This window comes from Macadamia integrifolia, chromosome 6, assembly GCF_013358625.1.
Source record: "Macadamia integrifolia cultivar HAES 741 chromosome 6, SCU_Mint_v3, whole genome shotgun sequence".
Lineage (NCBI taxonomy): Eukaryota > Viridiplantae > Streptophyta > Magnoliopsida > Proteales > Proteaceae > Macadamia > Macadamia integrifolia.
Window position 1 is genome coordinate 37,076,226 of NC_056562.1, and position 27,510 is coordinate 37,103,735.

Below are 27,510 nucleotides of genomic sequence, written 5' to 3' on the forward strand. Positions count from 1 at the left end.
AAATCAAGACTAGTGAGAATAAAAAATTCATCAACAATAATTGTGCAAATTTCTAAATGAGATCGGCTAAATGGATTCTTGCCCTCCGATATTGAGTTCCAGCTCTGGCAGTGTTTAGCAGATTACAATTCCTCATGGCCTTAACCCAATTGCCAACTAAGTATGGTTCTGGTATATAGATAGATTCACAGGGGTGAGAGGACAGAGAAACAACAGCAGAAAGGATTAAGCACAAGAAATATACAATGGTCCTGTGCCAGGGGAACCATTGACTGATCGGCAACAAACTTGACATGTCAAATGATTTTAAGGCAGATCAAGACCCACAATTGCAATAGTGTAAAAATGGAAAATACAACAGTGAGACATTCTTTTTTTTTTTTTTTTTTGGTAACAATTCTTATAACTATATAGATTATATACAATACACAAGAACCAGTGCACAAAAACCATGACGCGTCTATTCAGGCTTTACATGCTCTTTTTAACAGGTTACTCAGGCTTTACACTTTAAACCCAATAATATAGCTAGCCAAGGATGGCCAAAGAAAATATTACCTAGTTAATGATCTTCGGCTGTAAAATCAGGCTCTTCAGGCTTCTGAAGCAATATAGGTGGTAAGCTCTCCCTCACTTTGCGTGCACCTTTGCGCCTTATAGCACGTAACGCATTAGCAGCAAACTGTGAAGCATAAATGGTAGCACCGAGGCTTGGAGAGCTCCCTCCTCCCTTGGCCAATGCATCCTGCAACCTATCTTCCTCCTCACGTAAAGAGTCTTCAAGCTTCTTCTTACAGTAGCGGCGCCAAGCTGCTTGTATGAAACAGGCTGCCCATGTCCTCCACTGATGTGAGTAGAACCTGAAAGTGTGTCGAAGCCGCTTGCTGTGGAGCCGCCGAAACTGGGAAGCCACAAACTTCAAGTCCTCTGCCTTGAGAGCGAAGGCTTCTACCTCAGTCAGTGCCTTCACCGTTCTGGTTGAAATTGGGAGGTTGGAGGATGAGTGGGGATCCAACGCCCATGTTAACAGCTCTTCTCCACAAAAGTCCCCAGCCACCAGAAAACCAGAGTTAAAGAAGCCAGTCCTTCCACCATTTGTGGTCACAGTCCATAGCTTCCCCCTCATGATGAATAGCATCTCATCAACCGGATCTTCCTCACGGACAATGACACTGTCCTCTGTGTAGAGTACTGGCTTGAGGCGATCACACATTGCATCCAATAATTGATCGTCCATTTTTTCAAACATTGGCACCTAAGGAGGATGAAAAAACAAAAGCATATGAATTTCCCAGCATCGCTCAAAATCAAGTCAATTTGCTAAATTTAATATGTTCCTACAAGTGGATAGAAACTACAGCGAAAACTATGTAAAATGTTTATACAAAAAAATTGAGTACACAAAAAATAATACTACAAATAAACATAAAGTTCAAAGAGTTATATGTCTAAAAACACATTAGAAAATCTAGTTACTCTAGAAACTGAACTTGTTATGCTCGTAAACAGTTGATTGGAGAATCAGCTTGGACTTTTACATATTGACTTGAGCTAAATGGATGTTATTAACAGAGGCAAGCAGAAAGCCAACATACTCCATTTACAATTACAACTACTAGGGTCGAAAGAAATCACATTCACTGAGCACCCCTAAAAAATTATGGTAAATTTACCTTTTGGAAGGATAGAAGACTTCAATAGCCCCTAGCCTTTCAGAGTGCAACATAGCTTACAAACTCACATATCATAATAAAATTTGATCAAGAGTTCAAGACATGAAACAGGTTCCATGACTGATGTAAATCGAAGGAGGAAAGAAAGAAGGCCAATTCTGCCAACCCATCAAACCAGTCGAATCAGCCAGCCTCTGGACCACTTTAGTGGGCCAGTTTTAAGATTTAAGCCCAATAAGAGATCTTTCACGACTTGCGGTGGGGTATCTTCCTTAAGATACAAAGCTGCCAAATCTGAAGATAAGTAGCTGCTTAGGAAGAGATTTGATATTATACTTAGTTTGTATTCTGTGTCATTTAGTTAATGACAATGTAGAATTTTACTTGGTTTCTATTTCACTTTTTAGGTATTAATTAGGTTTAGTTACAAGATTTTATATGGTTTCAGTTACCATTTTGATGTAACCATGAATTAGATTGCAATCTAGGATAGTTTGCAATTTATTTGGTTTCCAATATGCAAATGGATTTCCTCTGATGCACGAAGAGGATTTTGGAAGTTGTAATAATTGAGGGACTGTACTTTAGTCCCAACAATTTGAGTTTGAAGAAAAAAAAAAGAGAGCACATGCTTGGTTTGTTGTGTGATTCAGCTGCTGTGAGAAACAGCTTGGGTGAGATGCCAGGGTAGAGAGAGGTGGGAGACCTCTACAGTAGGCGAGAAACCTACATATCCCTCTTATTCGCTCTTCTTCTCAACCACCTTCTCTTAGTACTGATCTATTGCTTAATTAATTGTAACTGTTTCCAATTTCTACTCAGTTCTGATAATTTTATTACACTGTTAGTGCCTGCAATAATTATCAGCATCAAATATCAATGTTCAGCCCTTGATTTCAGAATATCTGATCCTCAGTTTACGTTGATATTCAGATATTCTGTTCACCCCCTTCCCTAGCCCCTTTAATCCAAATCTGGACTTCATCTGAGTGGTGGACTAAAAAACTGCAGTATTATTTCGTTACCTTCGATTTCTGATTCTTATTCTGTCTGTTTCTCCCAATTCCATCATCTGATGAACCTAAAATTTTAAGCATAAGGCCTTCCTTCAACTGTAATAACAGCCTCATCCAACGGCTAGATCAGGAGACATTAATATTGTCACATTATGTCCACAAATTCCGAGTTTTTGTTCCACTGAGATCCTGATTTTCTGTTTAGGCTCTGTTTTTCCAGCCTATCATACCTACATTAATGACTTGCCTTAATTACTCTGACAACATCAAATAAAAGAACCTCGAGGACTTCCATCAACAATCAAACTTTTTTCCTGAGACCTTTTGAGGAGAGCCAGCACACTCTCAAAATGTGTAGAATGACACACCCCAGTTATCAAATCACACAATAAATTCTTTGGAGACCTTTAGCAGAGAGCCAGACACTCGAGAAAAATGTGTTAGAATGACACCTCAGCTCATAACCACATGTTTTTAAATTGCATAATTCAGAGAAAGGTGGGAGAAAATAATAGTGAGGAATATGCATTAGATTATCAATGACTCATTCACAGCTGAAAGTCTTAAGGAATATACGGAGAGCACTCACTCTCATGAGTAGAGCCAAGCAGAGATGGCGTTTTATGTCCCTTCTGAGGTCCTTAGGAAGGTTGCAGAGCAGATTCTCTTCATCAACACCTCTCGTTTCTTGCCACTTGTACTGTTCATAACGCCTGATCCGTTCCCTCAGGCTGTCAGGTAGCAAACGATGGTACATCCATTGCTCTGCATCTCGCCTTTTTAATCTCATCTCTTCTAATCTAACAGTAGTGGACTGCAGATATGTCTGTAACAGCATAACAATATTAGTTCTAATCTACAGAAGGTTGAAAGGCAGTATTATGAGAAGACGATCAGAGATTCTTGATCATGAATCACGGGCAGGAAAGTCAAATGATAATATTAAGAAATTTCATGTCCTAAAAGAACAAATTGATAAGTTCCCAACCATCCAAACTAATGAATTTTTCAAAACAATTGTCCCGCGTATCCACTTCCAATACCGTGATTGAAAGATTTGGATAACGACCATGTAAATAACATATACAAGGAATAACCCCATATGCTATCTTCACACATAAATAACTTCAGATATGGATTGAAAAGTAAATGGATGCATGTCAGCCACACCAACCACTATTTTAGAATCATGATTTTATGCCAGTATGTATCACGGTGTGTATCATTTAGAATCAGTAATCAATATGCAGTAGTTCGGGAGACGGACCAAACTCATTGATGCAGATAAGTCACTTAATAGGCTTATTTAATTGGAAATAAGCCTTGAGTTGAGTTATGTATGTGTAGAGCCTTTGATCCCATGGGTTTTCTTTGTACTGGGTCACTTTAATGGGCCTAAAATATGGGTAGAAAGTAGGAAAACGAGATTTGATTCATTAGTTTAACTAGAGTCCTGTTTTGAGTCTATCTTCTTTGTTATTTCAGTTTTCTAGTCAGTTTAGGTTTCCCAATTAGTTAAGGATTGGGTTAGGCCTTTCTTTTTTAGTGTTTGAGTTAGTTTTGAGTATTCTATATAAGTTTGTAAGGGGCTACAGAATTGAACACGAATTTAATTGAATGAAAGTTTATTTTTGCTGTCTGCAAAATTATTCCCTGAGAAAGGATGATCATCATCTGAGTAGCTGAAGGCTCCCCTACCCCCATTCTTCACTTTATTCTCTTATTTTTGTTTTGTTCATACTATTTATTCTTGAATCTGATTTTTATTGAATTTACCAAAGAGCCTACCTGGGATTGGATCACTTGTGATCCCATCTTACATTACTCATCCTATGTATTCTTACCATCCAATAGATTTTCAGAAACTATGTTTTTGAACAAAAGCAAAGGTTTGGCCAATTTAAATCAGAAGACTCATAGCAGATTTGTAATCTGAAATTATCCACAAGACCCTGTGGTCAGCCATATGCATGCTTATTTCTATACAACAAAAATACAAATAATGGTATTATTGTTATTGCTCCGAGATTAATTTGTAGCATGTCTATGCATTATATAAGATTTGTGCTAGTACGACTCATGGCACAAACAGGAAACAGGGAAACCAACAATTATACAGCTATTTAAAAACTATTGATCTAATCCATGTTTCGACCAAACCAGTCAAAGGTCAACCAGTTACAGAATAAAAATAGAAAATGCCAATATATCTTAATTTCAAGTCACTAATATTGGGTGGGATGTTCCTAAGGTGTTGCTTTGTTTCTTTCCTCTCACTTTTCCCCTTTTTTCTCTTTCAATTTCTTTTCCATCTTACCCTCTCGTGGATCCATGTAGCCACCATGTACCCGACCCCATTTAGTTGGGAAAAGCTTAGTTGCTGTTGTTGTTGTTGATCAAGTCACTAATATGCAACAAATTTGCTGATTTAAAACCAGATAAATAGTGAAGAGTGCACAGAGAATAGTTTAGTCATAACCTGCATATTGCCAATGAGAAATGCAAAAAGAACCAAACCGAAGATGGAAATGAAGACTGCAAATAATATCTCCAAAACATGAGTACTTGTTTGCAGGTTTTGCCCAAGAGAACTGTAAACCAATAAAGCAGATCAGATCAGATCACATTAGCTCAAAAATGACTGCTCTAAAATGTAATGGTGCAGCAACTAGCATTGAGGGCTTTAAAGTGACCCTTCAAGGCTCTTACGATGTTTGTTACTGCATAAGCTATTGAAGAAAACAATAATTACAGTGGGGCCCATTTTAACATCCAAAGGGTGCAAGTGGTTTCTGCACGGCTGATCGATCAAAACTGACACTCTTTACTGCAAGTATTCTGCAATGGGGCCCACACCCCTACAAGCATTTTTTTATAGATGTAAAATTTACTTGGAAAGTCATCCACCTCAATTTTGTTCCCTTTTATTTCTAATGGAGAAATAAACCAGCCAAAAGCAAACAAAATGATTTTGCACAAACCTCAGATTACGCAGGCCCCACCAAAAGCAGTAAAAGAACTTCTGTGGGAAATCATTTGATACCACCACACCGGATGTAAGAGCATCAAGAAAAATTCCAAAATCAAACGGTGGATTCTCAGCCGTAAGAGGACAAGTAACATTTAGAAATGACATGTCATTGTCATTGATTCCATCACCACAGTACAAACGATGAATGTCACATCCAGAATGCGTCTTACAAGCTTTTCGCCAGCATGTATTTTCTCGTTCAATTGAAAACAAGTACCAAAAGGCCCCAAGTACCTGATTGCCATTCAATTACATAAAAATCAAAAGGATTTCTGTGAAGGAAAAGTGAATCCTGTTATTTGTTACAATAATATCCCACGAGAAAGTCAATAAATGAACATAGAATTTGTTTATCCTTCTCACTGATCTAGAAAAATATCTGATCATCCTGTCGGCACCTCATGAAAAGGCAACTAAAAGAGTCAAATAAACTGGATAATACCAGGGCCATCTAATCTATTGACTTTCAAAATGTTTGTCACCCATCCAAGATTTTTCACCTCATCTTCCTAAAAGTCTCATTTTCTGTTGGCATAAATGTTTAATAGCCCATGTTCCTATGACAAGATTTTACAGGCTGAGGCATGTATAAGAGGTGGCCGTTGATAACACAGTCTGGAACTCTGGATTGATTCACAGCCTAATGCGTACTAATTGGACAAAAAATTGGTTTTCACATACTGCTAATGTATGACCCACCTGGCCACCTATGGAGCATGGAATATCACATCTCTTGCATCCCATAATTTCCAAATCTGGTCTCTTATCCCAGCTGCTATTATTTGAGTGTTTGGTTACAAAGAAATCAAAGGACCTTTGAAATCATGCAAAGGCTGCATACAAAGTGTCTGCTAGAGCTAAGGAGAAATCAAATTTCCGAGCATTTTCTTGTAAAGAATTTTCTAACACATGATATTAGAATGGCGTAGGTAAGATGGATTAGGCAGCCCAGGGTTTTGGATTTCTAAGGCTGAACTACAAAGACAGGTGGTGGGATGCAGATAAAACACTGAAGTGGGTTTATTTTAATGGAAACAAGCCTTGGGTTGGGCCTTTGGTCCACTGGGTTTTGAACTCTGGTGGAATTCCAAGTTAGGGTATGGGTGAGATTCCAGCCAAGCAAATCAGGTGTGTTTCCTGAGTATATCCTCCATATCTTCTCTAAACTTCACTTCCATCGATCCAAGTAAGTTTCTGAACTTCTTCCCATCCTGTGCATGCTATTTTCTAACTTTTCTGATTCTGTCTTTTCTTTGCGTCTGTCTTACCCATCTTCAGTTTACGAGACTGAGTTTCTATTTCTAGTTCTCACTCTAGTTCCGCTTCCTGTTAAGTTCTGATTTCAGTTTTGATTTCAAAATCTTAACCATCTAATGAACTTAATGAAATCCTACTGCAAATATACTTATCAAATTCTTAACTTCTGAAACTGAATTTCGTGCATCATCATAGAGAATACTAACTAATATAGGACTAGCCGACAAGGTTTGACAAGTCAAACTAGACCCAAACAACAGGAACTTGTAGACCAAAGAACAACCATAATAACCAAGGTAGAAACAATACCACAGATCAGAATAAAGGTTAAAAAAATAGATCTGTAACTCAGAGTTTCGAATCCAGAAACTGGAATTTATGAGAACATAATATAGCCCAGATTAAAGGACTAAATCAGATATAGGAATAGGGTCATAACAGATCATAAATTGTGAACAAACATCCACAAAAATCAGGAACAACCAGATGCGTCTATCGATCTCAGAAAACAGAACAGATTAGGTCAAAATATCCAATAATAAATAATACTTAGAACAGACCAGCAGTGAACAAATAGGAATGAGTCAGCAGTAGTATTAGGATGATAACAGTTCCAAATCAACGATAGACACTAGCAACAAAATAGGACTGCCCAGCACAATCGATTCTAGTTCTGTTCTAGTAAAGTCAATAGAGGACAAGAAAATAGAGATTCCTAATAACTTAAGAACCACAGCCCAGATGGGGACCAAAACTGGATCGAGTTGCTCTTTTAATGAGGGGAACCTCTGGTCCAAATATCAGCCAAAAGTGACTAGGAGTTGAGTCAGAACAGAAGTCGATATTCCTGCCCAGAAAACCTATCGCCTGGACAGAACTGTTAAGGGAAAAGAGGTAAATACCTGTAGCAGCAGTAGACCTTGAAAGTAGACTTGAAAGAAGAAAGATAAGAAAGCTTGAAAAGACCACTCGGGCTTCACACCGCAAAGTGTCGAATGGATCAAACACCACTCCCTTCCACTGTGATCAAACACACAGAAAATCCAGTAGATGCATGCCAGCAACCAGCAGCAAGTTCTTTTTTTCCAAAATCAAAATTGTCTCTCTATGATGAGAGCTCTCCTTTATTTATAATAATGATGGGGAGGGTTTACAAGTAATAGTAACTCACAGTTACTAAATCTGAGTTACTAAAAATTGATTACAAGAAGTTACTAAAAACTGGAAATTAGAATCTAATGAAAATAGAAACTAGTCTAGACAGAAATTAGAAACTAACAATGACTTGAAATTAGAAACTAATTTAGGTACTGAAATTAGAAACTAAATAACCCCATCTAAAAAGTAAACTAAAGAAAAATGAAGCAAATCACTGAATTCCGTATGCAACCTTAGAACCCCTAGTTTAGACCCATAAAAGTAGCCCAATACACTCCAAACCACATGGACTGAAGGCCCAACACGTATACAACCCAACCCTAATCTTATTCCTAATAAAACAAGCCTAGTTTGGTGAAGAATCTGCATCACCAACATGTCGTTGCCAAGGTCGCCCTAGAAGAATGTCACAGTGTGCCAATGGGATGACTAAGTAAGATATGTGGTATTGTAATGGCCCAAACTATAGATGTACTCAAACAACTGCAGTGGCCTCTTGCCCACTACTTTTAGCTTAGTTGTGTTAGCCTGCCCTTCCGAATCTTCCTTGTTTCTTGGGTTTTGGTAAAAGTTGAATCCGTTGGTTCAGGAATAGATGCTTCCTTCCGTACCTTCCTTGGCAGTAGAGAAGACTTCATCTGCTTTAGTGGCAGCTGGGCCTGTTTCGGTTCTGATTTTGACACCAACTGAACTCGCTCTTCTCTAATGACCCAGTGAAGAAAACTCCAGGACAAGAAGCAACAGACAAGTGAACAAAGTGCCCCTTTGGTAAGGAACACAAGTGAACGGATTCAAGGGAGAGTTGAAACCGCTTACTAGTGAGTGAGGCGGGAAACCAGCCTCGGTCAGCGCGAAATAGCGTTCACTTGTTGATTTTAGTTTATTGATCTATCTGAATTCTGATTTAAAGCCCTGAATTTTTCCTGCAATTCTGAAGAAATCGAATTTTCCTATTACTAGTGGGATTCTTCCATAACTTGCAACCCGGCCATCAGCTTTAAATCATATTTTGCAGTCTTGCTGTAGTAATTGATTTGACCATTTGATCAGAGTTTTCTGCACATCTGATTTGTTTTTGGTTAGTTGTCAATGTTTTCTCAAATCTGGTTATATTCCTTATCCACGATCCTATCGCAAGCTGATATCCCACTGGATCTCACTGATTGGGGATCAGGTGACTAGGGTTGACAAAGAAAAAACATAATAAATAAAATGGTTATGGTATGCTACTATGCTTTATATTATTACAAAATAAAAGCCAATATTAACAAAGCCCAATAATTCCTCTTGGGGATGCTCCTGCAGCATAAGATCCAAATAGAACTCCCAAAAGACATGCTTTATATTATTCCAAAATAAAAGCCAATATTAACGAAGCCCAATAATTCCTCTTGGGGATGCTCCTGCAGCATAAGATCCAAATAGAACTCCCAAAAGACATGGCCTGCTGCCCAAGTTCCATGATCTAGTGCAGTTTTGCCATGTAGCAGAATATGGCTAGCAGAACAATCCCTAACATTTCTTCCAACAGTTTTGGTAAGATCCACCTTAGCAAGTGATAGACCAAGACCCAATAGGCTTCTTACCTTTGATTATTTACTAAAGCGTGCAATATTTACCATACTAACTTGAAGAACTCAATGTGTATTAGATACTCCAGTGTAAAACCCGTGTAAATTCTGTTGTTAGTATTAGATTTCTTAGCCACTTTCTACAGGCTCCTGTCTATTCTCTTTGTATACCAGTTCTATACAGTCACTACACAAAATTCAGGATCACTACTTAAGAAGATAGAAAATGTAGCATATACATAATTTCTAGACATGCACATTAGAGAGAACTTTTGAGATGGTATATTTGTAGTCCAGCTCTGGGCAAACACTCATTTTGGCCACATGAATGAAACATGTTGCAAAATAAAATGGCCAAAGTATACAAACCATCTCCACATCCCACTATAACCTTGTCCTTCATAGATCACCCCCCATGGGTAAAAAGAAAGAAAGAAAGAAATGCCAAGCAAGGAGGCCATTTTTGCCATATTGCAGAGAGCTTCAATCTCGAAACTTGCCACAAGATGATGGTAACATGGGAAACATGAAACATCATTTTGAGCTGCCTGTTCCATGGTTAAGATACCACCATCCTAATCCCAAGGGGCAAATCAACGGAAAAACCAAACCACCTTTCCAATGTACATGTTAAGTAACTGCACCAGGCCAAGTCAAGCCAAGCAGCATCCAGGAAAACTCAACAACCTGTATATGTCTCAAACTCAACAATTCAGCCTTTTCCCAACTAAATGGGTCGGCTGGATCTATTGGAGAAAAAATAATAATAAAAATTAAAAATAAAGGAACGCAACAACAGCTCTATTCAAGGTCATACTAGAGTCAAGACCTAAAGTTTGCATGCTTTTCCTCACATAGTTGTCAAGGCGTCACCTAAGTGACCTAGTTGGGGCTGGGCAACTATTGCCTTACTGCAAGGCACAGCACTTATTTATGTCAAATATCATTTAAGAAATAAATATTTGTTATTTCATTTACTTAAGATATTATTCATAAATAAGCAAACACCACATATTTGAATCCAATAAAAATAGTTTAAAAATCAAATTCAAAAATGATAAAAAGTCAACTCCTTAGTCCAAGAATAAAAACTAGATTTTTTTTTTGCAAGGGTGATTTTCAACTTTCAAATGCTTGGGTTTTTCTCAATTCTGAAAATTTCATAAACCATGGCAAAACATTGTTAAAAACCAAAAGTGCGGTAAAAAAATCTTTTGTTTTGATGTCCATAAAATTATTTTCATTCAGGCAATTTAAAAACATTCGCGCATTTTAGAATAAGTTTGACCGGAACATAACTTTGTCACTACGACTTCAATTTAAGTAATCTTATACTTGTTGGAAAGTTGATTTTGTGCTCTACTAATACAAAAATTTCGTGTAAAAATAAAATCATTTAACTAGTCATACTTATCAGAGAACAAGAACATTTCTCTACATGGGAGATGGCACACCATCCATCGAATCCATGGCTAATCATGGAAACTGGAAGGGTGGGGTTATAAATTAGCTGCAAATGATATGTACTTGGAAACAACCGGATCATAGAAAAGTCTTTCATGCCTCGACTCTCCCTCGATTAATTCAGAAATCATGGTAGTCTTTTCATGGAGATAATTGGGAATCGGAATGGACCTAGGGTTAACAACCTTCCTTTTGACGCATTTCGCTCAAAGGGTTGAAGGGAGATTGTGCACCAAGTTGTTCGCAGGGGCCAACTTGATCTTCTTCCCAGGGATCCCAGATGGGGGGAACCATAAGAGAGCCGCCAACCCCAACCACCGCCCATCTACGATCCATACTAGATCTGACCACTGCCCATCCTACCTCCTCTACATTCTTGAGAACCCATCTTTGTCTCAGTAGAGTATTTGAGTCGCATGTTTCGGTCCTCTTCCCATTACTTAGAAAGAGTGAGCCACCGATTCAGGTACAAGATACTACTATTACTGCCTAGACAATTAGACACCCAACCCGTAATCGCATCATGAAATATCGATTGTGTTGAACCCTGTGAATCGCGTGAAAGTAGGATACTCCAAATTCGGGGGGTCAAAGAGTTCCATAAAACGTTCTTGGTGAAAAAAAAATGTGAGTAAAAGTTCCAACTGAATCAAATTTGGTCCATGAATCTAAGAAATAGTGAGAATTCCTGATCTCTCTCAATATCTCTCTCAATTCGAAGATCCAGGATTTGAATTGATGTCCTTTCATTGATTCCTCCTAAAGATTTCATTTCAATTGGAATTTGATTATTCACGATGTACGATGATCCCTGTTAAGCATCCATGGCTAAATGGTTAAAACGCCCAACTCATAATTGGCAAATTTGTAAGATTGATCTTCGACTCCGTTCCTAGAACTTGAAGCTAGCTTTGAAACAAGGGCGGTGGATAGGAAAAGAGTTGTAAGGGACAGAGGTTTTTGTTTCAACTCAAAACTCAACAGGTAAGGGGGATAAAGCACAGGAAAGTGCAACTACAGCCTCATAGGACGAAGGACTTAATGTGACTTAATGTTGATTTTTTATGACTTGGTGTGGCTTGATGTTGATTTTTTATGATACAAGTTAGAAAAGAGGGAAAATAACACTTTGGCGCCTTGGCAACGCCTAGGCGGGTGACTTGTCGCCTAAGCGTTTAGACAGCCCTACACCGCCTTGATTCCCCTTGGCACCTTGACAACTATGTTCCTCACTATGTCTCATATGGTCATTTTAGGCCTCCCTCTAGCTCTTTTAGATCCTTCCATCTGAATCTGATCACTCATCCTTACTGATGCTTCCCAAGGCCTCTGTTGAACATGGTCGTACCACTTCAAACGACTTTCTCGAAGCTTATCTTAAATTGGGGCAACTCCCAAATCAGCTCTAATATGTTCATCCCTTACTTTATTCTTCTTAGTTTTCCGCACTACCATATCTACCACACTCACATTGTCTGTATTATGCTTCTTGACGGCCCAACCTATACGTCATAGCCGGTTTAACGACTGCCCTATACACTGTATAGATCTCAAAGAGGATTATAATTCTCAGCTTAGTCAAGACCATTTGTAGGCTGCCCAAGTTTCTACTCCATGATTTCTTTTGTAGTTTATATTTTATTCAATCTCAATAAGGTCTTAAGGTATTCTCTTAACTTTGAATAAAAAATCTAGTTCTAGCACTTGATTTACGTCCATGGATGAATGGATACAAAGACCACTCAAGAGTTACTTGTGTCCATCTTCATTGTGTTTACTCAAACCCAAGACCCATCTAAATGCCCCCCCTTACAAAGACATCCAACATGTAAAATAGTTAAGCCTGAAATAAACTTACAATAAAGTGAATAGTAATACAGCCGTCATTCCTGTGCTCCAAAGGTCTATGACAGAACTAAGGCCTATGCCCCAAAGGTCCCAGATCCAGCAATTGAGATCACAACCTCCTTGCCACTTGAAGATGTCGCCGGTTCCTCCCTCCTCCACCCCCTTGCATCCCTGCAGCCACTGAAGCCCGTAGCCCTTACCGTGTCCGAAGAAGTAGACACCAAAAGGGCCTCCGAAGTGACAATCCTTCCTCAGGTTCTCCTTAAGGCCATGAAGCTTGAAACCCCAATAGACCTTCGGTCCTACCGGCTGCTACAACTGGTTGCAATGCTTTTTCCGCCCTACAGAGGTCTATCGACTATGAAGATGCAGATTGCCCCCCTGATCATTCCACTGAGGCGATAGCTACTTCTAAGGTCAACATCTGACCTCCCCCTGGTCAGTCGGGGCAGTGGTCACCCTCACTCATCTTGCCCCCTGCCCACCCGGTGTAAACCACCATCCAATACTCTCCGCCACCTTTGCCTTCCAAACCCCTTTGTCTGTAGTGAATGCTTCCCTCTTTTGGCAATGCTCTCAACCCTTCCATCCCCTCAAACCTTTTGTCCCACTAGGCCCCTGAGGAGGGCCCCTCCACTCCCCCCTTTCATTCGCAATCCCTCTCCTCTACCTTAGTGAGCCCAAATCCCTCCCCCCTTCCTCCCTCTGCTCCCTTCACACTGGCCCCTTCCGCTAGCAACCACTCAAGTGTAGGGGTAAATCATTAATCATGTCCTCGATTCTCCCTCCCCCCCCCCCTTTTTTGGAGAAAAAAAAAAGAAAAAGAAAAATATATTAAAGAAAGAAACTTAGTACATCAATGTTTGGACTGGAAAGTTTAATAGTAGATAAGTTGTCATAGCCCTATGTGCTAGACAAACCATAAGGAGTACCACGTCATTAGTAGGCCTAAGCCAAAATGGTGTTAGTGTTAATGTATCATATACATCCAAAAAAGACGGTGTTTTGCTCAAAGGCCACGAGGTGGGACTGCCTTCAAAAGTAAGTATTTCCATTTCCCTAGAATTACTCCATATTTCTCCAATGCTCCACCCCCCTTTTGCCTCTTCCTTTCATTATGCCAAGGTGGTCTCTTGCTAACTTATCCCTTCTCCCCCCCCCCGGAAAACCATTCCTCCTCTGTCTCTTGTCCCTACATACCTTATTGGGCCAACTCGGTTGTTTAGCTTTCCTAACCCTCTTCTCATCTCCTTTGACCCATCGGCCCATTCCTCCCTCCTAGATTCTTCTGGCCCATAGATCTTGGCCCGTATATGTTTGGCCGCTAATATGCCCCTAGGTTGGTCCCCCAGCCATGGTTTAAAGTACCGGTCCTTATCATATTTTATCGGTCTACAAATACAATACACTATTTTGAAAAAATGAAATGTATCCATGCATATCGATACGTCCCAATACTTAAGATATGTATATACAGTACCCATTTCACTTTTGAAACAGAGCTTGTTCTTCTCACTGGCAATACTTAAGTTTTCAAAATTTGAAGCATTACTACAAAATTGATCTCCCTTTCATTTCTTGGACTTAGGGCTTTGAATCCTACATAGAAACGATCCAAAATCCACAATCAAACTGATATTTAGAGGTAGGGGTGTCAATACCTAAACCGCACCGGTTAAACCGACCCGAACCAAGCCGATTAAGCCCAAACCAAACCGAACCGGTGCCTTATTGGGCTGATTTCGGTTTGTACTTCAAATGCAATCCGGTTTCAGTTCTGTTCGGGTTAGACCATTGGGCCACCGATAAAACCGAAAATTTGAGCCGAACCCCAAACCAACCTGACATAAACCGACACTAAAACTAACTCATTAACTCATGCTCGGACCCCCTCTAACGGACTAATTCACTAACACACGATGACACAAACCCAACAACAGAACCACTCAACCACTGATGACTAAACCACTCACCAATCAACCTCTTTTTTTTCTTTTTTATCTTTTTTTTTTTTTTTTTTTTTTTTTTTTTTGATAAAAGTGTAAAACTTACCACGAACCAGCCAAGAAGGCCAATTGCCAACCCAACACGGCCAATTATGTATCCTCTGTTTTCTTTCCATGCCTCCATTTAGAACCCTAATTTTTCTAAGCCGCTAAACTGAAACAGTGAAACTTAAAACTTTCAAGTTGAAAGTGAAGCGCTGGCAGCCTGGCCAGAATTGCTTCACTTCCTCGGCGGTCCAGAAGTGCTCTGCCTTAGCCTCTCACTCTCTTCCAGTGCAATACGGCCAGAATTTCGTTCCTACCTCCTCCTTGTTAGGGTTTCCCAGTTCCAGGTACAGCTCTTTCCTTTTCCTTATTTGCAGATTATAGACAATGAAATCCCTCACTCCCAAACGATTTTCGACATCTATAATGGTCATAAGGCCATCAATCGACTAAATCATCTCTCTTTCTCTCTGTGTTATTAGGTTTCCATTTCTCCATGTTTTGGTTTTAAAATTCTATAATTTGAATTCCTATTTACTGTTGGATTCTTCAAATCACATTCCAACCATTGGATTGGATTACCCAAAGATGTTGATTTCTGATTCTATTATTAAATTATTTAAATAACGCCAACTAGTATAGTTTATATAAAGGGTGAAATGGCCAAAACTCAAAAGCCAAAAAAAACCAAACTGGCCCAAAAGATGAGGCCCATGAGATATTGAGGGGAGAATCGATATGCATAACGGATTAACGGGTCCATACCGGCCCAAAGGGTGAGGCTCACTGTCCCATACTCCCATACTCATTTTTTCATTTCTCTGTCGGTTTCCCAATGGGTTCATATCGGCTTTAATAACAGATCCAAACCGGAATGAAACCCGGTGATCCAAACCGGTGCTAACCCGAACCCAAACCGCACCGAAGCTGGAACCGAACCGAAACTGATAAATCCTTATTGGGTAGGTTTCGGTTAGTGTAAATCACACGCCGAAACCGGTGGAACCGAACCGATACCGCACCAACCCAGACCGTTGACACCCCTATTTAGAGGATTGAAGCATAAATCATCCATTGAAGCTAAACATAGCACAAGACAAATATGTTGAAAAAACTCGATTTTATTCGTCAAATCTTTGTTTTACTTATGTTTTTCTGCTATGTTTGAATAGATTTAGGCGAATCAAACTAAAACATTGCATCAAACATGAATTATTGCATCAATTTGTTCAAAGATTTTAAAATTTCTTAGAAATTCGACAATAGACTATCACTACATGTAAGTAACCTCATCCTTTTATAACAATTTCAATTGAATGCACTTGCCTCTCAATACAGTTTTCTCCATTTTAGTGTCCATGCATGATATATGTTATATATTGCTTATTTATACTAGTATTATGCAAAAGTATTTCCATGTGTATCTTGTCCAATCGATATGCAACAATACGTCTCTTAAAATGACCCGACCAATATGGCGACCAATACCGATTCTTAATCCTTGCCCCCATCACTCTCCATCTAGTCCCCTCTAGCCTCTTGTGGCATCACTCTCCATCTAGTCCCCTCTAGCCTCTTGTGGTACCTCCCCCCCCCCCTCTCGTGATTACCACCGGCGTGACATTAGCACTCCTCCTTATCCAAAGAGGCAGCCCTAAAGGGACTATTCCTCGCCCAACAATGAGAAATTTTTTGCCTCTTAGCATGGAAATCTGAAGCCATGTCTTTTGTCGTGACATCTTGTAATGCCTTGGGAGGCCTTTTAGAATCTTGGGCCCTCTTTTGAGTTTGCGTGCGGTTGCCATGTTGGGGTCTTGTTTTTTCCCTCTTAGTGTGTTGTGGTTGGTTGGTGCTCCTCCGCTTCTTTTTGCAGGCCCTTGCCTCCCCGTTTGTAAAGGTTGGGCCTTGTAAAGCGTATGTGCTTTGTTTCTCTCTCCCCCCCCCCTCTTTCCTTTCCTTTCCTTTCCTTTGGTAATGAATTTTTTATTCATTTAAAAAAAAAAATACAGACACGGTGCACACATTAGGGCCTCTTTTGATAGTACATGGTTATAGACTTTTGTGTTAAGTATTTTTATTTGTAATGAGCCCAATTATAAGGCTCAAATTGTTGGTCCAAAGAGGGGGGTCTACGAAATTAATATTTTAGTTTAGTATTCTAGTGTGAGGGACCCTCTTTTAGATATAACTCTTTGGGGACTAAGTAATTTAGTCTAGGAAGTTCTACTATTTTTGGTATCTTCATTAGGAAGTTTCTATTATTTAGAGCCATAGAATATTCTTTTTTCTTCCTAGATAGTTTCTATTTTTCAGTCTTTGGGCACTATAAATTACATGTAACAGCTCCTCCCTTATGCGATGGAATAAAAAAAATTGAATTGAAAAGTTTGGCCTAGAGAAGACTTCTCTCTTTATTTTTTCCGCTCCCTTTTTCTCCCCCGTAACAGATCAATCCCTTTCTCTCTCTTCCTTAATCTGGTATATATCTCTCTTTTCTCTCCTCTCTTTTCTCTCTCCCTCCCCTATCAACCGTCACTCTCTTTTGCCTTTTGGATTGCTTCTTTCTCTCTCCTCTTGCCTCTTTTCTCACCCCTCCATTGACCACCCATTCTTCCCCATCTCTTCTATCTCTTCCTTCTTCTTATTCTCCCCTTGGTTTCCAATTGCAGGCTTTGGGAACTATACCTACCAGCAAGCTTTCCAGCTCTTGGATCCATCTGATAAACCCCCTAAACCCTAGGCTTGTTGCACCATTCATAGCCCTAATTTCTAAACTGATATGTAGGGTTTGATTTGCTCCATCATATAGTCATCACATAGAAAAGAAGGCTGTATGGATAAGCAAACTTACATGGCTTGCAAGCATGTAAAGAAAAAGATTCAGAGCAGCTCCAGCCCATGCTGTCTCAGTAAGTATGCCTGAAGTTCTTGTCACTTCTTTATACAGAGGATAGATTCGAAGAAGCCTTGGCACATACTGGAACACAACAACAAACTTCAACAAGTCCTTTGTATTTAAAGATTTTGAGCCCTTCAATTTCGGTATGACAATTGAAATTACCACCTGAACAGTTATAAACAGTCAATCCTTAATTCCATGGGTGATATCAGCTCCTATAAAAGAATGCATCAGATCTAATAAATTATAACCCTGAAGTTATAACCAAAACGTCAGTAAGAAATTTCTTTGTTTTACAGCTGGAATGAATTCTAGTACCTGTGGAAGTGGAAGAACTGCAAGAATGTCAATTAGGAAGTACGATGACAGGTAGCGTTTTGCAATGGCCAATGGATCTTCAACCAAAACACCTCTTCCAAACACTCGAGAAGAAGGAGCAATAAAACCAGTACGAAATTGGAAGATGATGTGAAGTATATAAAAAATATCAGTGAAGGAACGAAGAACACTAGCTGTTATCTCCAACTTTCTATCCAAACCAAGACAATGGTTAACACCATCAACCACTGGGATATAAAAGAACAATGGATCCAAGGACACTGCAATCACACATAACAAAACAAATATTTTGTTCCATCTCTGAAGAAATGACCCCTGTGGATCCAGAATTTTCTTCCTAGACCCAGAGTGTTTTACCAATGGATCTAGAGAATGGGCCTTGAACAATTTCCTAAGGCTCTTACTACCTTCAGAAGCCCATTCAACCACTCTTTGAATCCTTTCTGAAACTGAGCTAAGTGCTGTTCTAATTCCTCCTGAATATCTTGCAGAAAATTGCCTCTCAGAGCTTGAAGATCTCTCTGAACTACAATCCTGAAACCTGAAAAAACATAGTCCGTAAAGCATGCAATCTGAGAAAAACAGGTTAAGTAGATTGCTTTATCATCAAACCGCAGTCCTAACATGAAAATAACCCAAAAAATTAAAGGATCAACTACAGTTTTTTTCCCCACCCCTCTAACAACTCCTAAACAGAAATAAAATATAAAGCCAATTCAATAACCCTTGCCGCTCAATCTACAGCATTTTTCTTTTGGGTGAATAGTCTACAGCATTATTTTGGATGGTCAAGGGGAAAGTATGGAAAATAATCCAGAAATGGACCTATTGACAAGAATTGTGCCATCTACCAATTAGGTCTTGAACGAGGTAATGTGCCCTTGGACGGTATCAGTCTTGCATGTGTCAATGCACAGATAATTACAAATATGCATAAAGCATTAAAAATCAGGCCCTCAATGTTGACATAATTACATGACGTAACTATAAACAAATCTTTGGGAAGATCATGAAATTCTTTTAAATCAAATATTCAAGGTAAAAGAATGTGCTCCTGTTGTGATTAATTCTTCAGTTGCTTGTTTCTTATTAACTGTCTCCAAATGAATGGCTAAAATTAAATATGGAAAATGTAGCTGGTTTACCTTAATACAGGTCGATAAATCTGATGCAGCTGTCAGTCAGGTAGACAACCAGGGATCATAGAACTCCTCCACATATCAGAAGCCTTAGTCCAACCACCTGTGGTCAGCTAAATGCATCCTGTTCTACCATTGTAACCTTTCAAGGCCATATTTCGCATAAACTTAAAGTCCTCCTACCACCGCTGCTCTTTGTTAAATTATTACCTAACTCTACAAAAATCCCACAAATGAAAGAAATTTTGTCCACTACTCCACTTTGGGTGGGGTGAGGGGTTGAGGTTGGAGGCAACATTAAAGGTAGGATGGGGTCCTTTCACCCTTAAAGATCAAAGTGTTTGCACCAATGGGTTATCTTAACCATCCCAGAAAGAAAGGAGACAAAATAAAGTGTACAACATGGAACAAGACAAAAAAAAAAAAAAAAAAGGTGGGATTAGGGCATGGGGAACTTATGCAGCCCACCAACCTAGATTCCAAAATCAAGATCAGGTCGGCTGCTCCGCAGGCCCAGATCTAAACTATTTTCCATTTTCCTGATAAAACAGGGTTGAAAACGCTTACTGGTTTGTTGATTTCAGCAGCCTATGATAGAGAAGGAAAGAAAAAAACTATGAGAAGAAATAGGCGGTTCTGGGACTACGAACAGACCCATAAACAGTATCCGTGAATAGTAATGTGAACAGAAACTTTAGAAGAAAGGATAGGAGAGAAGAGTTAACACTTCACTTCATTAACTATCGATTGCGGGGGGTTACAGGTATTTAAAGATCTAAAAACTAAAAATAAAAAATCCTTAAGGTTATATCTAGCTTCCTAAAATACATAAGCTAACTTAGAAAATACCATTAAGACTTTTAACTCAATAATAACAACTAAAAACAGGAACTAAATCTAATAGGACTTCACCCAAGACAAAACTAACAGCTAAGAAATTGCCCCACAAGATCCCAATAACAACTACTACTAGATAAATCATAAACAAATCTCTAAAGAGCCCATTAGTAATTAAAATATTTATTTTTGCGCACCCATTTAGACACCCGTACCCAGTAGATATTAAAATCATAGTTGTCAAGGCATCCCTGGGCAGGCACCTTAATCGCCTTGTTGGTGTCGCCTAGCAACCAAACCCCTTCCAATGCCGTGACAACTATGATTAAAGTAGGACCAATTTTTAAACCTGACCTGCATTAAGAACACATGAGAGGGACATTTATTAGACCAAGCATTTTGTACAGAACTGTGTACATCCATCAGGTAAGTGAATATCCATCTGTAGTTGCCTCTTTCTGCTAAATTTCCATTTTTTACACACCATATACACATGCTATGAAGTGTTAAATTGATGTGGTTGGAGGCGTGATCCAAAACAGCCACCGCACTAGAAAAAAAAATTATAAATAACTAATAAAAGGACATTGCATTAGCAACCATACCATACAAGCAGAAGTGCAAAACTTTTCCACAAACAAATGATATTTGTCCATTGTGAACAAAACCAAGTACATACAAAGGCATAAAAAAACTCATGTGAGGGCATGAGTGTAATGTAATTGATAGACATCACAAGCCAATGGATTTATATTGGGAATTCTGGCTTTATAAGTTTCCCCTGGTGTATCATATTTTAGTTTTCTCCCTTTTTTTAAAACTCTGATATAGGTTTTTTATTTGTTAACCTTAGTCATATTCCTACTTTTAGTAATGTTATTTTAAATTTGGAAGCAGTTGAGTCTCTCCTTATTCCCACCACTTCTCTTTAAGCTTTTATTTTTTTCTTTTCTTTTTTTTCTTTTGGGGGGGGGTTGTTGGGTTGGGTTCTTTCTTACTCCCAAAGAAAGAAAACCAACCAGGCTTAGTGGAAAGCAGCTTATAGAGATATGGGCATGTGTTGGCCTTTAAAGCCCATTAGCCGGCCTGCTTGTCATGAGCTAGCTTATAGCTAGATATTTTAATTGCTTTTAAGTTATTTTATTTTAGAGGAAATACACTCCCCTCCCCTGTACTATGCTTTAATATCACTTTCCCCCCACGTACTTTCATAAATACCACTCCACTCCCCTGTAGTTTAAAGATTCTATCAATCGTACCCCTTCCGTTAAAAAACCCTGTTAAGTGATGACATCAGCCTTGAATTATGATACAAAATTCCCGAATTACCCTTTTGTGATGGAAGCAGTTTCCTCCTTTCTTTCTTCTTCTTCCCTTTCTTTTTTTTTTTTTCCTTTTCTGTGTTGCGTACATCCCTACTTGCAGCGTCCGATCATAAACCAGAACTATATATTTTTCTGGACAAATTTCTCCCTAATATGCTGAATGTTCAATTTCTGCAACTATGAATGAACACCCTGTCTTTAAATTTTCATATTCAAGTTTGGTTAGGACTTTACTTCAAGGTAACAAATCAATAATCTGAGATTTGATTTATCAAGATTCAAAACTCATATTGAAACTCCCTTTCCCAAGAAACTCCTTTTCCCGAGAACTCATTAACACGGTCGAGTACAGAGGCATGTAAGTCATTAAAGTCCAAGACATTTTTCATCAACAAAACAGATCCTTTGATCTTCTTCTTGTTCTTGTCCTCCTTCCCGCATTGCAAGTTGTTACCCATCTCCCCAAACAAAGACTACTAACACAACTACACAAGAAGAGGATGAGAAGCAGTAGCAGGTAAGAAGCAGAGCAAGAGAGAGAGAGAACAAAGATAAGCTTTGGGAAACTGGGGGGTAACCCCTTTATATATCAAGAGATTGAACTCTCCCAAGGATGAAGAAGATCGACTTTCTCCGTCGATCAATCCGCCCATACTTCTCCTCCAGCCACACTGCCACTACCGTCGCCACCCCCACCATCACCACACCAAGAAACACATGAGCACGTGCCTGAGAGATGACATTCAAGAAAATCAAGACAAGCAAAAGAAGAGTCAACAACAACCAGAGACTCATCAGAAGAAGAAGAAAGCGTCAACAACGATCATCATCATCATCATCATCATCATCATCATCGTCATCAACTATTACCTCCAAGACCGTCAAAATCAATGGTGATAGGCACCATCTACGGCCACCGCCATGGACATGTCTTCTTTTGCATCCAACATGACCGTCTAAGTTCCAGACCCTCTCTCCATCTGAAACTTTCCATGACAATCCACCTTCTCGTCCATCAAGGAAATGCAATGTGGAGTCCTCCGGATAGCCCTCAAATGCGATCGACTCGACATGAGAACCTCACCATTGTACTCCATACGTCTATGAACCGTGAACTGTAACGGACATAAGGTTGGTTTCGTTGTTCGAAGGAGGGCAAGGGATAAGGACTGTCTGATCTTGAAGACAATCCAATTAGTATCCTTCTTTGGGTCCGGTGCTTTACTGACCTTGAAGGAATTCATGACAAGCTCCCTCAAGAAAAGCAATTACGTTGAGGCAAGGCGTCATTTGAACGGTCTCTGGATCAAGAATTTTCATTTGGGATTGGGTTAGGTCACAATGAAAAAACCTTGCTGCTGTTTTCTTCTTCTCTGCATCAGGCGAGCTTAAAAGCAGGCCCAAAGATAAGGAAATGAGAGAGAAAATATATGTATTAGACACAAGGGTAAATGGTCTTTTTACAGGCATGTTTGACAGTGTCAGTCACTCTAGGGTCGTTTGATAGAATCTTCAAACTAGAGAGGAGGTTATTGCCATATATGAAAGTACGTGGGGGGAACTTGATATTAAGCCAAAGGTCAGGGGAGGAAAATGTAATTTCCTCTTTATGTTATGGTTAAGTTGTAAACCTCTTTTAGTTTTTATTTTCTTGCCCTATTTGCTGTACAACTGTAAAGGAAACTGAGTTTACTTTGCTTTCATTTAAAAAATGTAAGAGCCAAGGCACGAAGGAATTGATGAATAAAAGAATTTTGGTAGTCTTCTTCATAGAAGCATTGCAGTGGGATTCATTAGGGGCAAGAGGTCCAAAGATCAGTGGGATCCTGGTCAGGTATTCAATTGAGAAGCTCAGTTTGTTATATTATTTTCCCCCTCTTTATTTCCTCCATAAACCTTGCTGTAATGGTAAGATCGAAACACTTTATTACTGAGTTTTTCTGCTGTCAAATTGCGATTGGGAAGCAATTTTATTACTGGCTGTGAGGACCTAACAGATTGGGTTCAAAGCTATTTTATTGCTAGATCCTATGACTAGCGGATGCTCTGTTTTATAGCTGAATTCTGTCAGTACTGAGGCCCCACCTAAGGACACTCTTACCATTAGATTAGGGACCCCTTTTGGGATATTCAAGGGGCCCCATAAGCACGGTTCGAAATCGGCGAAATTTCGGAATTTTGGTGTCTTTTTTTTTTTTCCAAAACGAAATTACATTCAAAATAACATTTGTACAAAATTTCGGTCGAAATTTCAGAGTTTCGGCAGAAATTTCGGTGTCGTTTCGGTATCTCAGTACATTCCATATATTATAAATACCATATCTCGGTCGAAATTTCGGTATTTCGGTCAAAATTTCGACTCTGTCTCGCCTGTCTCGGTGGTTTCGGTTCCATTTGCTTATTTTGAAAGAAAAACGCTCCAAGTCTCTAACAAGCCTCTAATTAGCCATATCATCACATTTTGACTTCCATTGAATTCCTACAAGATCTATATATTCAAAGCTTAGGAAAGGTAAAGTTCTTTCTCCAAAACCAAGTAAAATTTTCAGAACAGTTCGACGGTTGCTGCCAAACAAAGGTGCATCTCTAAAACAATGGCATGTCCTAATATTTTTGCATTTTTATGTTCTAAGCATGTTTATTAATATTAAAATAAGTTACCCACCAAGTTTCAGGTCAAAATATGGCCGTTTGACCACCAAAATAGTCAACCGAAACAAACAAAAAAAATACACCATTTTGGCCGAAATTTCGCCAAAACGAAACTTCAGTTTCTGAACCCACCGAAACGAAATGAGATTTCGAAACTTGCCCATAAGAGAGGCCTTCAACCAGGACTTGGAAGTAATTCTAAATCTCACCATTCAGCCCTTTTTTCCACATTTGTTATTTTGTTAACTAATCTTAATCTGACTGTTTGATCATCAGCAGCTTTTGGGAATTTGTTCCTCTATTGGGCTATTACAATTCAACAAAATCTAGTATCCATCAGAGTTTCTGATTGATAGTAGGTCTCGAATATTCTGACTTAATTTCCAGATTTCACTATTTTGTAAATTGGGTTAAATCTGGTTGTTGAATCATAGCAGTCTTTTGACGTTTTGTTAACCTAACATCATCCTAACTTCTACCAAAATTTTAATCCAATCTGATAAGGTTGACTCTCGACCTTATAGTTGACCTATTTATGTCTTGGGTTTTACTTGGGATCTTGTTAAAAAAGAGGCATGTATTCTGAAACTAGGGTTCATCCCACATACACCCACCACAAAGCCACATAAGAGGAAACTGAAAGCACAAAAGGACACATTATGTCATTTAGAGTTGTTTTAACAGAAATAAATTCAGCATGAAGAAACACTTGCAAAGTCTCAAGTTAACTAACCTCACAAATTTCTCTTGTCGGTAATTCATAATTTCAGTTTACTTGGCACACCATGTCCAATGTGAGAGTGTTAATCTTGAGTTTCCTCAAGGAAGATAAGAATCCTTTTCCATGTGGTAGATGTGGTAGATATAATTTTAACTACCTTTGAAAAGTTGTAATGCCAATCCCTGTAAAAGACCAACTTCGAATTAGAATCTCTCTTATCCATCATCAAGAAGTTATACCAGAAAGATATAGTCCATTAAAAGATTAAGCTTAAAAATCAATAAAACAAGCAACAAGAATGCAGGAGCAATAAATGCAATTGGTCAGACTATATGACTTTGATGTACAATACATTGATGACAAGCAGTATTCCCACCTATAGAATTGAACTTGTAAGTACTGATGTAGGATTAGGTTAACAGGCCCGAACCCTAGTGGGTAATGGGCCAATATGGCTACTCTTCTTTTCTTTTTCTTTTTTTCTTTTTTTTGGTGGGGGGTTGGGGGGAGGGTCCATCTGGTGTTGTCACAAACGATGACTTTTTGTAATGTAAATCTTGGAAGCAGCATTTGTATGACTCAAGCTTCAAATCTTAATCCCTCAGAAGATTCCAGCTAGCTCAACTGGTAAGGTCACTTCCTAGTTGTAGCAGTTCACCAAAACTTGGGAACAAAGTGGTTTCAAAGAAATAAGTGTCGAGTCTAATAAGAATAAAATCAGAAACTAAACTTCTCCTAACTACTAATTGACTCCATAACTGTAGATTTCCAGGAGAGAAAAAAGCTTCCTAATACCAACTAAATTCTGGGGACTTGCAAAAACCCAAGTTTCTGAAATTACCAAAAACCACTGACTCTTCAGAAAAAAAATTCAATTCTGCCTCCTAATTCTTCCAAAGTGGATACAAGACCCCCAATAAACTGGTACGACCATTAGTTACCAGGATTCAAACCTCAAGCACCCCAAAATGTTAAACGTACTTTTTTTTCTTTTGGCTAAGTAGACGGTACTTGGGATCTCCCATTGAAGAGGATGTAGGGCTAGCAAAACTTGTTGCCCTTGCATCACATATGTGAGCTTGACAATCAATTTTGTTAATTATAGACCAGAGTTCACATGATAAGTTCAACGACAAAATCTGGATGATGTACCATCAGAATCTCAACGTACAAGCAATTCCTAAGGTCATAATTTCAGGATGCATGGACAAGTAGAGATAGTTGGTTAACCCATACCACAACCTTGAACAATATCACCGATTCTGTGATAGAAGATATATTAAAATTTCGGACTTCTTCTGTGGGTGGAGCTATTAATTTCCAGAGGCTACACCGTTCACTTCTAGACAAGCATCATTGATGCAGTATCCAAATCTAGACAGAGCGTGAAGGTTTAGAACATATAAGGCCAAGATCCAGGGTTCTCCATAACCACGTTGAATGAGAAGCTGGGAATGAAAACGACAAATTTCCCAAACCATGCCCAATCAAACCATATATTCCAAGGTGATACCACAAATTATGGGCCCAGATGAATATTATAAGCACATATTCGACTGCTACACAATAATCCATCAGAATAAAATAAGAAGAAGAAGATTAAAAAACAAGGAAAATAGGTATGGTGTGGAGAATCTAAGTGACGAATTCTCTTCGAAACTTAAAATAGAGTACTGCACACTAGATGTACTGAATTGAAACACACAAACAATTCATCGCCAACTCCTAAAAAATTGAACTTGAACAATTTCTTCACTGGTTCCAAAAGTAAATCAATGTTTAATACTAAAAACTTGAACCTTAAACATATCCTTCACGGATTCAAAATTTAATCAATGTTTGGGCGGGTAAATTCAATCCATACAATCTAAAAGCGAGGGAGATTAATACCAAAATCAAAAATGAACGAACTAAATGAAATGCTTGGAACTCACATACTCTGCTACTCATCCATGGACAATGGCGGTTGTAAGAACAAGTTCTACTTTTGACTCTCAAAGATGGACAACTGCAACTCATTCAATATCAGAAACAAACTTTCGATTACAGGAGGCTCAGTCTCGGGGGGGAAGTTTCCTCGAGATTTCTAGGGCAAAAGCAAATCTTCTACGGCTTCGAAGCGTGGTTGGTCGTGTTCAAGACGTTTCAAATTTCCAGAGAGAGAGAGAGAGAGAGAGAGAGAAAAAGAGTAACTCACACTCACACACAGACACACAGACAACAAAGTTATTACGGACTTACGGTGGGGTCCACATTCCACATGGGAAAGTTGTTGAGTAGTGGGACCCTTCACGACTGAACTTCGGTTTACAAAAGTCAAAAAGTCAAAAAGTCAAAACAGCCCAGGAATATTTTCTTGATTCAACATTTTTTTTTTTTTTTAAACATTCCTCTATCGAATTGGGATTTTTATCAAATCCCAACGGTTACAAAAGCGTTTAAACCCAATTTAAAAGGTTAAGCGGAAACCGGAAAAAGGTTCCGTGCGCAGCCGTGCCCCATGCACAGTCCTATTCCCCCTCACAATAAGGGATCGAAATGACCAAATACCCCCTATATAAGGTATCGTGACCACACCATGGCTGATGC

The 27,510-nt window shown here is 38.9% G+C and overlaps 1 protein-coding gene across 1 annotated transcript; it reads right to left on the reverse strand.

Annotated features, from left to right (window-relative positions):
* Nucleotides 1–288: 288 nt before the first annotated feature.
* On the reverse strand, nt 289–27,104 carry LOC122080923 (cyclic nucleotide-gated ion channel 1-like). Its single transcript, XM_042647813.1, has 8 exons — nt 26,856–27,104; nt 24,934–25,103; nt 18,227–18,788; nt 17,861–18,073; nt 5,671–5,954; nt 5,169–5,280; nt 3,279–3,515; nt 289–1,255 (listed from the first exon to the last, which is right to left on the reverse strand). The coding sequence occupies exons 2-8, from the start codon at nt 24,960–24,962 to the stop codon at nt 563–565; spliced, it is 2,130 nt and encodes a 709-aa protein (XP_042503747.1). The 5' UTR covers nt 24,963–25,103; nt 26,856–27,104; the 3' UTR covers nt 289–562.
* Between the last annotated feature and the right edge of the window lie 406 nt (nt 27,105–27,510).